The 13065-nt window shown below is 40.2% G+C and overlaps 1 protein-coding gene across 3 annotated transcripts in view; it reads left to right on the top strand.

The window, feature by feature from the left end:
* Positions 1–13065, top strand: part of wake (wide awake) — a 94491-nt gene that overhangs the window by 26197 nt on the left and 55229 nt on the right. For all 3 annotated transcript variants that reach the window (XM_065482386.1, XM_065482385.1, XM_065482387.1), the window contains exon 2: positions 9745–9917. In XM_065482386.1, the coding sequence (XP_065338458.1) occupies positions 9745–9917 (173 nt within the window). The remainder of the gene's footprint in view (positions 1–9744; positions 9918–13065) is intronic.

Genomic DNA, 13065 nt, shown 5'->3' with positions numbered 1-13065 from the left:
TGCCTCGTAATGATTACATATTTCTATTTTACTGGGGTTGGTAACAATTTCTCAAAAATGTTTTGATTTCTTAATGAAAAATCATGTGATGCCCTCTTTTCTTGGTAATGTTTTGTAATAAATTGAAAAGTGAATTGTACTCAATCCAGTCTCGGGGACAATTTATTAGTTTGGATATAAACAAATAAATGACTTTCATTCAGTTCTTTTCTAGATTAATATTATTTAGAATAGTGTTATATCACTTTTTAAACTGGAGCGAAATATTCTATTGAATATTTTTTTAATCTAACCTCAAATTTTCTCGGCTCAAAAAGAGTATGTGTGTTTTATCTAGGGTTGAGCTGAGCAAGAGACAATTATATTTTCAGAGCTTCATTTCTTCTGAAAACCAGAGAGTTAGCTAACAAAATTATTCTCAAAAAATGGCTGAATAATGCAATGCGATCTGCTGCACTCAATAATTCAAAGAATGTGGCTGCTATTGGAAGGATCGTGCCAACCACTAGATCACGCGTGGTTGGCTTGCTACACGTCTCTCTCCCTCATTCTCCAGCATGAATAAATCACGCCACTTGTCTGCCAAAATTTGCAATTCCAGCAGCCGCAAGATCGAAGGCGAGATTTGCACGGTAGGCCACCGCAGGTCAACGATCCGCGTCACACACACACATGCATGCCCGCGTGGTCTCCTCGGCTGGTAATAAAGAAGTAGCAGACAAATTGCGGGGAAAAAGGCGAAAAGAGTCGTTGTGGGCAGCACGTGAAAAATATCGCGCCGCACGCGAGCATCCATAATTCAACGCCACGCGGAGAAATGGAATACGTGTCGGGCCGAATATTGCAAGTGCCGAGTACTTTTTCTGCTGCTGCTTCTTCTTCTTTATGACGTGCCTGGCAAGTTTGGAGCGGCTCATCAGATCCGCCTCGCCCTACTAACAGCACCCCCAGGAAATTTACAAGCAGCCAGCCGCCAGCTTTTGCATGAAAATCATTCTTAATTCCAAAAATAAACACAAACTTAGGCGCAAAAGCGCTTACTCGTGGAGCTGCCGGTGCCAAAGTTATTCTTCGCAGTTGTGCCCCTTTGACTTTCTTACCCTAGTTATGGTCTGTTGTTGTTGTTCTTGTTGTTGATTCTGCGAATCGCATTCTTTCCACGTTGTGAATTTCCTTTACGCCGCGCGGTCAATATATGTGCGTTGTTGGCTTCTCAGCTGCCAAGGAGGGGAACAGACAACAAGGTCAATGAGTTGGAACCCTCCCATTTTGGGTCACGCTTTTGCTACTCGCGCTCGCGTTGCAGTTCTCCTTTAAGTTTAAAAAAAGCGATTATTATTGTTGCGAACGATTTATTGCCCTTTCTCACGAAAAAGTGCGATTCGCCGGTCGTCTCGCCTCATAAATTTCGGGCTCACAAGCAGAATTAAGTACTCTAACGGGTAAGCGGTTTGATTCAAATTGAAAACGATTTCCTTGAGGTAATCCAGACGATATTTTCCGCCAACTTCTTAATCTGAATTGTATGCAAACTTTTTTTTATGAGTGGCTGAGCAGTTTAGTGGCGTGATATTATATTATTTGGAGATAGTCGTTTTTAAACCGCTCATAAGTGCGTTCCAAGAATTTTTAAAGACACTGTTCTTCAAGAGTTATTGAATCAATTTCTCACCCCCTTTTTAATATTTAATTTTGATACATGCATTTATTTGTCTGGATATATGGGACAAAATAACCCTGCTGAACCATAATAATGATTAATTTGAAACTTAACTGACAGGATATAATTAATTTTGCAGCTAGCAAAATCTGAATTAAAAATATATTGAAGCTCGTCAATAACAAGAATGAATCTCTTCTTTTAGGACACTTGGAAATTGACAGGACCAGAAATCTAATGAAGTTAAAGCGCAAAAAATAAAATCAATCTCAAATGACTGGAAGCAACGGCAACTCTATGTATTACATACTGGCCGAGGAAAATCATAAGTTGATTTCTGCGGTTCATCAATATTTGTTCAAAAATGATTTTGTGTTGAAATAAAAACGTCGAGTGACATTACTCTAGGTGCCTTTCAGCGCGCAACTTAACCGCTGAAACGGGCTGGAAACGCATCACTGTTTGTTTCAATTAGCGCCGGCGAAGGCACCATTTGTTCTAATTGGAACACTCTGCTCGAGGCTGCTGCAGCAGCGAACACTCGCCCTTCCTTTCAAGTGCATTGGCAACCGAGCCCATAAATACGTTTTAACGACAAATTAACTTCTTCTCAAAGCGTCCTAATGGAGATGCAATCGGTTGCAATTTCCCGTGCGAGTTTTCCGTATAACAAGCTGCGTTCCTTTTCACTTTCCATACAAACGAACTAGACTGCGTCTGTACTTCGCTTTGCACTCGTAATCAAATTTCTAATCAAACTCGACATTTCCTCTGATTGCAACAGCTCGCGAAGGAATTTTCTATATGTATGGTGTGAGTCAAACTAGAACGAGGTCAATTCGTGATGCTTCTGATTTATCGCTCCCCGATAACGTTTATGCTCTTCAGAAACAAGGAGAGGAAGAGGCAAAATACAGAGATACGTTGGTTGATATTTAAAGCCCAAGTCCGAGTTATCTAATGAATGGCGTTTTTCTCAAAGGCCGAGTAGAGTGGTTCAACAAAAGATTCTCAACTGAGCAATTTGTAATGGAGCGGCAAACGATATAATTTTACCTACAAAGATTGAGCTTCATTGATGAGAAACAAGGAAACTGTTCAAGCACAAGCTAATTATATTTTTTGAGCAAAATTCGTACAAAATCAATTCTTATTCCTCTGATACAAATTTCACGCTCTATGCAATGTCTTAGGCACAAAAACGCTATTCTAAATTAGCATGGAATGAACATAAATTTTTTGCTAACACAAAAACGTTTTGGATGCCGAATAAAGCTGTAGATTTTGCCTTTCTTCTACCTACGTTCTTTTCAATCATCGACGTGTCATTCATTCTGAAGCAGTGTGTCTGCGTGAATGTACGAAAGGGAATGTAGAGGGAAAAAATGAGCCGAGTATGCCGACCGCGTATCTGCCAACAATAACAGTCCTGCACAACTCGCGCACGTAAAAAAGAGGGTGATATCTTTCGCAGAAGGAAAAGTTCTCCAGCGAACCGAGACAATGGTCCAAGAAACTTTCCTGGAAATTTCATTCACCCTTTGGCGGTGTGAAACAGCAATGTCTGGCGCGCGGAAATTAGAAGGCAACAGAGTTTGCTAAGAAAGTTTTTGCCTTTCGATTTGACGGTCCTTTTGAAGATTTCAACTCTCTCGCGTCGCCAAGAAACTTTTTCACTTCACGTTTGATGCGGGCGTGAAATCTTTTCTCGTTTTATACGCATTCGATTCGTGGCTGAGTACTAGATGAAAATACCAACGCTTGGCAAGCTAAATAGAGAAATTCCCAACAAAGCTTCGCCATCTGCCGGGCTTCAAATTGAATTTTTAAATTCCAGCCGCGTGGCGTGGTGGAGATACTATGCGAGAGGAAATAGCGCCGACCAAGTGCTTCATTTCCACTCGCCAACGCGCAAAAACTGAACTCTGGCATGTTTTCCGCTTCAAAATTGCTTATCAGAGACAGCCCAAGGAGGAACATTTTCCGTTGCTTGAATAAATTATCATGCGAAATGCATGCAAATATTTAGCTATTGCCAGCAACGACGAGATAAAATGCTCCGTTGGTGGTAGTTTTGCAGCAGTAAACACGCACTGGGTGAAACGGCTTCTTTTGGCTTCTGCTCAAACTTTCGGGCACACAAAGGATGACTCGCCGATTTTTTGCAATTATATTTTATTGTTCGCGTACCTTGCAGCTGATTCATCATATTTGGAAACAGTTCACAAAGAAACATTCTTCAGCTCTGATTTTTATAATAAAAGTCTCAAACAACAACTGATCATGCAAGTAGCTTTGATATTGATCACATCAGATATTTTCAACTGGCGGATCAAATATTTCTCGTCACGGCTCATGATTAATATATTTTGTTCCAACCACTTTGTTCCATTTATGGGCATATGTGGCCTTTTTGTTTTTCTATGAAACTTTCTGATTGGGAAAACGCTTTTCAGGCAAATCACATTTGGCCAGAATCGAGAGTAACGAGCTGAAATGCCTTCCCGACTTGCTCCTATTAGTGTCGCTGGCGGAACAAAGGAGGCTGAATTTCAGCGTCGCCCGTCATGCAAAGTCACCGAGTTTGCCCAAATCGAGTTTGCTGGCAGCGTGCTCAGCCGGCCTCGTAAAAGCCGTGCAAACAACACAAAACACACGCACGCACGCCAAGCGAACTAAGGTGCAAAAAGAGGTGCTCTCGACTCGCATTAGTCGACCTCTCTTCCATGCTTGTGTCCAAAACTGAGCAGCGGTGCACGCACTAGGGCCACTTATCCATTCACAGTGCGTAGATTCCAACGTTCGCTCGTGACGGCCCGACGAAAAACAAAACTTACAACCGGACCGACAGATTATTGGGTTTTGCTAATCCTATAAGTCGCTGTTTGATAATCGGAGCATGAAAAGGCAAGCTGCTGGAAATGCTTTTAGTGTCGATAAAACAAAATTTTAATAATGATGAAAGAGGATTTGATTTGCTGCTTGCACGTTTCACTGATTGCAGGCGAAAATTAGATTTCAATGAATGCGCCGTTTCCTTTTACAGCTGGATTCAAACACCTCTTTTATTGGAGTTCAAAGGGATTTTCAGCATAGTCGTTTGCCGATTGGCACATTATATATATAAATGGTGACAGACTCTCTCAGCCCGCTGCCTGCTATTAGAAATCTCTCTCGGATTTGAGTGGCTTACCTTTGGGTAAAAAATCGAACCTTTCTGCCCCGGGATTATGCATATCCACTGATAAAGCGCGCGCAAGTGTAAAGCCGAAGGCAAACAAGCCACGGTCCTCGCTGATGATAAATTAAACGAGGAAATTCCGCCGCCGTAACTCCTTTGCGAGTGGATTTTCTTCGCCACTGGCACTGAACAGTAGCGACAAGGTAATTGATTATTGATTCAGCGTCGGGCTTTTTCCGAGAGTGCAAACAATGTGCACATGCCGGGCGCAAGTTAATTAACTAGTGCGAGAGGGACGAGTTTCATTCACGCATGGAAAGACCCAATTGCAACGCCGCACAGTCAACAAAAAATCAAAGATTCAGCTGCCGCTCTATGTGATTGACGCGCGCTAGAGCGAGAGACTCGTAATTTTGCTATTTTTAACCAGTCTCACTCACTCGCCAACTTCCACCAGCCGGTTGGAGAGCAATGTTATGAAATTTACACGATTTCGTTGATAAGTGAGCCACTTGCCTTTCAAAATATTTACTTAGCAATCTCAATTCTGGCAGCTTAAGTGGGGCTCTGCCACAAATCACTGCTTCCGTTCAACACCGCATCTCGGCGCCTGAAATGGTGACTTCTTAATTTTGACAGTGATCAGATCACATCTTCTCCCCTCTTAGCAATTTTCCTTTTTGGGAATCTCTAGAGAATTTTTACGTGCAGTGAGAGCAATAAGAGGATGCTACTTTCATTCTTCGTTTCGCTTTGAACGTTCCGGTTTTAAATTATTTCCCTGTGAATCGCATTCGCACGTCATACATAGCGGAAAAGCTGGATTTGAATTTCACAGCAAGCTGCCTCGTTTGTAGCGCACTCGGTGGACTAGACGGTGGCTTTCAAAGTGAATGAATATGATAAATGTAATACTTTCCTCCAGAGAGTGAAGTGGCATTCCCTTCCACTCCCACGCTGAATTGAAGTGCGCTTGATGTTGCAGCTTGGGGAAACAACTTCTATGCTCTATTAATAGAGTAAGAGTTTTGATGACAGCCGCGGACATGGAGTTTCGCAAAATTCGCTGATCCGTAAAATATTGAGTGGCCAGGAAACTTTGTACTCGGTGCAGCTGATAATATTGCGTCCAATCGCACTCTCGACTTGTTTTATTATTGATGGTGGTTACAGCCGTGGACCGAGAAATTGCGCGACATATTACATTGGCTGTCCACTGGCATGTAATGAAGTTTACTCAATTTGAATTGAGCCAATTTTTAACATTGAGTCACATTGAATAGAATTTTCCTCCTCTATCTCTTTGCATAAAATTCTGTATCAAGATATAGTTCGTTATTTTAAGAAAACGTTTTGCCATTTCTGCATAAATATCTTCCAATGAATTTTTGGGGGAAACGGTAGAAATAATGATGACCGATGAATTCAAATGAAGAATTTTGTTGGTGGAAGGTTTTCAGTTGAAATCCGATCGGATTCTAATCAAACATCAGAACTTTAATTGTTTTTACAATAATAAATGACAAATTCTTATGCTAACTGGTAGTTGGGCCCACCCCTTTGAATCGAGCTCTGACCTATTAAACGACCCGCGTCAGCACCGTGTTGCTGACGGGCGAAAACTGATTTTTTATATTTTTTTGGAAATTATCTTTCTGCTGTTAAACAACAATGTAAAAATGCAATAATTAAAACCGCCGACAATTTTTGGCTCAAAAAATGGTAAGACCGCGCTCCTGAACCGCTATACAAACTAATGAATTTCAAAATGGCTCTTCTGCTTTCACATGATTTCGTAAAATAATAAAGTTCCCTCTAATTCTATCAATATTCTGGTTTAAAACTCCCGATGATAATTGTGGCTACGGGGTTGGAGTTCTTTAACCTGATTTCACTCCGGTGCTGACTATCAGATGAACGCGTCATCCAAAATGAACTGCGAGTTGTTCTGGAAAGGAGCGCTTGCGAGGCGTTAATTATTTAGCTTCAGACTAAAATGGATTCGAAGAAGCCGGACATCTGCCAAGCCCCCGCACAGGTTCTGATATGGACCGGGAAAATGGTGTGTCCTCAAGCATCTTACATTTTACTGACTGTTACACCAAATAAATGCGATTAATGTGATGCCTCTTTTTTCTGGAATCATTCCAGCTTTTTCCTTATGTTCAGGCTCTTTTAAGACGGCGATTTAGTAAATGAGACTATTTGTTCACGTGCATATAAATAATTAATGTTAAGTATGGGTGCTTCCAAAGATTTAGGGAACAGCTGCTTGAATTTGCTGGTTTTTATAATTTTTCATTTTAATTTTTAACGAGTATCATTTGAAAGATTGGCTTCACATAACTCTAAATGACGTCGAAGGAAATTATTGAGAGATAATATAATGAATATATTCTTTATATTATTAATTATATATATTATTTATTGCCGCTGATATTTAGCTTGTTTGATTAAGTACAAGCTTGTGAAACTAATGCTTTAAAAGAAAAACTGTGCATTGAACAGCTTTTGATTTAATTGTGCAACATGGCCGTAAGAAAATGCATCAAATGGCTAAATTTTTATGAAAACAATTAGGAATCGTTAACATCGAATTCCATTTAATCTACCATAAATTACGGAGTAAATGTTTCTCTCTAAAAACTACATTTATGCATGAATCACAAGCTTTTTCATCTACAATAACTGATTTTCTTCTGTTGGGCATTGAGGCAGCCGTGCAAACGACATTCTCTCTGTGAGCCGTCATTCCTACCTGACTCAGCACAGTACACACACCAATGGCTAATCTGGAGGGCACGTCGCCTTTAAGGCTTGTGTGTACACACCGTGTATAGTGTTTGCGCAGGGTGCAGCTGGAGGGTGGCCAGGCTTGTTAGCCACCAGCCTCTAACAACAAACAAGTGGCCTGTGCAATATTCAGTTATACCTCTCAGCGTGAAAGAAAAGTGTCGTGGTGCGCGCGCGGCTTTGCTTGTTGTCGTTATTTCGGGCAGAGCGCGATAAAATATTTACCATTCTTGACCTTCACCCCAAGTAGAATAATCACACGAGCTGGACAAGTCCTTTCGGATAGCTTTGTATTTTTCCGCTATGTACACGCGCTCGTTATTTGTGTTAAGGGTTCTTTGCCTGCGCTCTTTTGTCGTCCCACAAAGACACCGCGCACTGAAAGATAGATTCACGGTGGTTTCTTGTCTGTAGGAAAGTTTGTTGATGATAATGAATAACTGATTGATCTTGTCAACTAGAGTAGAAAGTTATGCTCAGATACATTTGTAACGTCACAATACTAAAATATTTACCAGCCCTCGCAACTCTTAATATGTATAAGCGAGACAGTGGCTATACATAGTTTTGTCTCATTTTAAATGACCGGCAGTTAATTTGGTTGCCCAATATCTAAGCTTAAAACTCGTTGTATGCAATTAACAATATAATCAAATATAAATCAAATGGGATCCAATGATTTGATAAATTATACTAAAATTAAAAACTCAATGTTGTATTACGAGATTAAAAATGGAACAATCTGTCGTCAAATATACGTATGAATGATAACTCAAGTGCGTTTAAACGAACAATCGAATGTATGATGTTTTCTCACTGCTGAACAAACCTCTCTTTTATAATGTTTTGTTATAATTTGTAATATTTTGGTTTTGGCAAGCATAAGACAAAGTTGTCCTGTTGGCCCTTAACAATCAACAAAAAGTTGAACATAAAATAGCGAGAAACCTATTTTGTTGTTGCCTTTTATGTGTGATGTATGCATCAACTGCAAATTCTGAGAACCAGAAATAAATATGTATTTATAAAAATATGTGAGGAGAACTTCTTGGTATAATAGGATCAAAGACTACGGTCAAGAGGACAAACGCGGAGTGATTAAAAGATCATGCTCATAGCGGGTGTTTATGGCGTCGAATTCCAGGGGCGATACCTGAAACCATGGCTCGCTGTCAGCACTCGGTCTTTAAGTTGGCCTAATGAAGAAATATGGTACCGCACTTTGAGAGTCGCCTTTCAAAAGAGCAGCGAGCGAGTCCAAAGGGTTTGTGCCTGCCGCAGGGACCGTCCCCACCATAATGTTTAGTGCATTCGCGCCTTGACATTTCGTTTACCAGCTTCCCCAGCCAGATTTTTCATTACTCTTTTCAACGCTTTTGTCGGCGAAAGCCTTCTGCCGGCACGCCATTAGTAAATGCAAACACTTTTCACTCCAGCAGCATCCGTCTTTCGCCTCAGCTTGATGTCTTTTGGAGGATGCAAAAAAGAGAGTAAAAAGTTACTCAGCATTTTTTGCCACCGTGTCATATCGCTTTTGTCTTCTTTGCGGATTTAATATCTGAGGAAATTGTCAATAACATGGACTTTTTATTGTTGCTTTCGTTGTCGTTGGTAAATAATACCGCTCGCGAACCAAGGGGAAATTGGCGGTATATTGGTTTTCAGGCGAAGAGTGAGCAAAGGAATGCTCCCTTTAATAAATGGAACTGCTGGCTTTGCTTTTAGGCTTTCCTTATTGTGATATTATTTTCCCAATTTGTAAAAAGCTAAACCTTTGTTCGGTACAGGAATTCCGATAGGATAGTGTAAATATTTCCAGTTTAGTTGTTTTATTTACTATTCTATCGGAGTACAAAACAATTGCTTTTAAAAGCTCCGAAAAATTTTGTTAAAATTTTGAATTAGCTTTTTCGGAATATCACAGCAAATCATGCTCAAGCATTATTATGGTCGAAATGACAAAATGGGTTTCACATAAATATATATCGCGTAAGTCGCAAGGCTCAAAATTAAAACTACCAAAATCGTCAGCTTGATTTATAGATTGAAAACTAACCGTGCAGTTAAAGTTTTAGCTGATTACATGAAGCATCGCTTTCCCATGTTACAGTCCGGTGGCAGCCGCGACGGCCGCCGCCATCGCCAGCAGTGCCGGAATCGCCACCGTTGATGCCGAACCGTCGAAGGGCAAGCCGCCGCTGCTGCGCTCGAGAACACTGCCCGCCATCATAGTGCCTGGCATCAACATTTTGCAGGCTCAGATTGAGGCACGCTATGGCAAAGGTGAGCGAGTTTGATTTTTCCTCACTCTATTTCTACGGTCGTATATTAAACAAGTTTCATTCACCTCGTCACATCACATTTTCGTCTTCTCCTCGGTGTGCTGTTCCATCGGAGACTAAAAGCCGAATGGCGATAAGCTGCTTTCCTTTCAGTTCATGCTTTCTCGGAAAAGTTTCAGAACAATATATTTCTGCTCTTGTCTTCACAGGAAAGCACACAAAAACATGAAATTATCATCTTCTGCAAAAATCCTATCCCACACATGTCATGATTTTGCGTTTAGCACTGCGATATTTTGGCAAATTTTCGCTCTCCCTTCGAGAATCCCAGTGTCTCGTAGGATTTATTCGGATGAAATGCTGTTAGAGATTCGAGTTTATTGCATAATCTGGATTGTGAGAAGCAAATCCTTTTAGGTCTGTTTGGCGTGGAATATATTTTTGGCACAGCACAAAAGAAAGGGATTATTAGGAGTTTACGACAGCGTTAACCATAAACAGGGCCATAAATTCATATTTTATGTTTACTAGGTAATAGACCATAAAATTTTTGATTCGACTTTAACACGTTTACGTTGTTAATAATAATTATTGCTAGACGTGGCTATAGACGTAAAATTTTAACTGTGTAAAAGAAATGGTGAATGTTGTGATTGATACGATTAATAAACCGTGTTCTTTTACCGAAGACCATGGAGTTTTAATTCAGTCACTTGGATTATTTGAAATCTAGAATTAATAGGAAACTGTCAGTAAAATAATATTAAAATTTTCGTCTTTCTAATACATATGGCAGTGTGTAATTGATATATTTTTCGAAAAATCGAAAGTCATCTCATTTACGAAAGAACTATTAAATGTGAAAAACGATGACCTGAAGCTTGAATAAATTTTTTGTATTGCATAATTTGTAATAAGTTGTTTCTTATCAAAAAACATTTTTTAATATTTTGTTATTAAGTTAATATTTCACTAAAAAACAGTATCAAACCGTTTGGATATTAGTTTTAGTAGTAAAAATGCTTGAATATAAAAAGGCTGTAAAAATTTGAAATGATATTTTTTTAGTATTTTGATGGTTTAGACTCTCTTGCAAATGAATTATGCAGTCCGCTCTAAATATTCTAAGTTTTTCCGATATTAAATTGATCAATGGAAAGTTAGTCATAATGAATTATGCGTCTTTGGCATATGTGAATTGTTCGGTGCTAGGCAACCATCGTATGTATCAGCTCTGTCACGATTGCTGCCTGCAATATTGATTGAAAGATATTAATCTCCGATGTTAAATCATTCTCAAAACATTTATATCGTAAACATTTTTTATTGTATTTTTGTTTGACAAGTGTATCTTGAATCGGAGAATAAATAAATGCTTTAAAACAAATATTCATAGGTTTTTCCATAGATCTTTTGGGGAAATTGTACTACAATACACTTTCTTTATTAATTTTGTACAGTTTCAATACGACAAAGTTGCGATTTTTTAATAGAAAACTCAACAGGAACATCACGTAACGTGACCAGAATACACAACAAATAGTAAATAAAATTTTCTTCCCATCAGTGCATTTCCAACAATATTTTTCATTTCCTCCTGGGAGGAAACAGACCTCCACGTCACTGCGTTCTCGGAAAACGTAATAAACATTTACTGTAAGTAATGGAGGCCTGAGATTCAGGGCATAATTATTGTTGTTAATTGCGCTAAAATTATGCGGCTGCACAGTGTTTTGTGCAAATCGCTGCTGCTTAGGGCCGCTTGTGCGAGCACCGCTTTTGTTCACCGATTGCGCCGTCGTACACTTGTCATTTGCTCCATTCGGAATTTTAGTGTCTTTCAGGCTGTGCGGCTCTTGAACGGCGGCGCCGCTTAATTACCGCACTCGGAGTAATTACCGCTCGCTCGGTCCCAACGCTATCAGACTCTCTTCTGCGCAGCACAGCACAATACGCTCGTCCCTTTCGTAATTACCGTTTGAGCACAAGTATTTTATTCCTTACACAATTCATTCGGCACGCGCAGGTGCTGCGCAGCTATTTTGGGAAATAATCGGCTTACAAACTTCGGCACTTTTCCTTTTACGATATAACAGCAGTGAGGGTGGTTGGTGACTCGGGTTGATGGATTGGCAGCTTAGTCTGAACTTTAAAGGTCGGATGCACTTTCTAATGGATTTGTCGCATCGTGGCTAATGACCGTCACCGCGTTTTAATAGCTGTGAAATGCTACCAGCTTATGCCAATCTTACGAGGTTAGGAGGACGCGTGTGACGTTGCTCTCCTTTGACGAATTTCTGGCAGAGAGTTGACTCCTGCCGTTTCTGTGCGGAGACTACGGAGCGAGATTTTAGGCGCAACAGTCGTTCTCGACTGTTTAATTAGATTTGGCAACTCGCACGTTCTGCTTTTGTTGAAAATTCTAACCGGCAATGTCGGCAGATGGGCTGGAGTGGTCATGCGAATATGTGTGTATACAGACCCTGTCCACTTGTGCGGCTTAGTGGGCGTGAAATTGAATCAGCGCAAATCAAACAGCTTATGTGCCGTCTGTTCGTCACGCCAACTGCTGTTATACATGACAAAGGGCCATCAGTGGTATTCCCGAATAGAACGTAAAATTTCTGCTCTTTATCTGACAGTTTAATAGCAATACAATCCATTGCGACGCACTGCAAAAAAAAACTTCATGCCATACGCAGCAGTATGAAATAAACCACTTACATATATAATAGAGCAGTTTCTTTAGGAATTAATGACTTGGTACTTGTCTGGGTCCCTTCTTGGTAATGATTATGTTGGTGAATATATTTCCCATTAAGAATCACTCTTGTTTCTAAACTTTTACTGCAGCTGAATTTAACATAACCTGTTTTTGCCATCCAAAGGTCAAAATAACGTGAAAAACAAGGTGAATTTGAATTAATCGCATTGATTTTTGCCGGAGCACGCAGCAGGAAAAGTGTCGACCCCCTACTACCAAACAAAAGCTGAGAGGCATTTGAAATTCGAATGTGGCGAAGGCGCAATCATTGTAGGCCATTCGACCTGTCATTGTCGTGTGCGAAACATTTTTAAATCGCTCTCAAGCGGCCGAGACGAGAACTCATTTCGTTAATGGCACCACCAGGCTCTGAAAACCCTTTCTC

Source organism: Cloeon dipterum, chromosome 3 (assembly GCF_949628265.1).
Source record: "Cloeon dipterum chromosome 3, ieCloDipt1.1, whole genome shotgun sequence".
Classification (NCBI taxonomy): Eukaryota; Metazoa; Arthropoda; class Insecta; order Ephemeroptera; family Baetidae; genus Cloeon; species Cloeon dipterum.
This window is presented reverse-complemented; position numbering and strand designations above follow the sequence as displayed.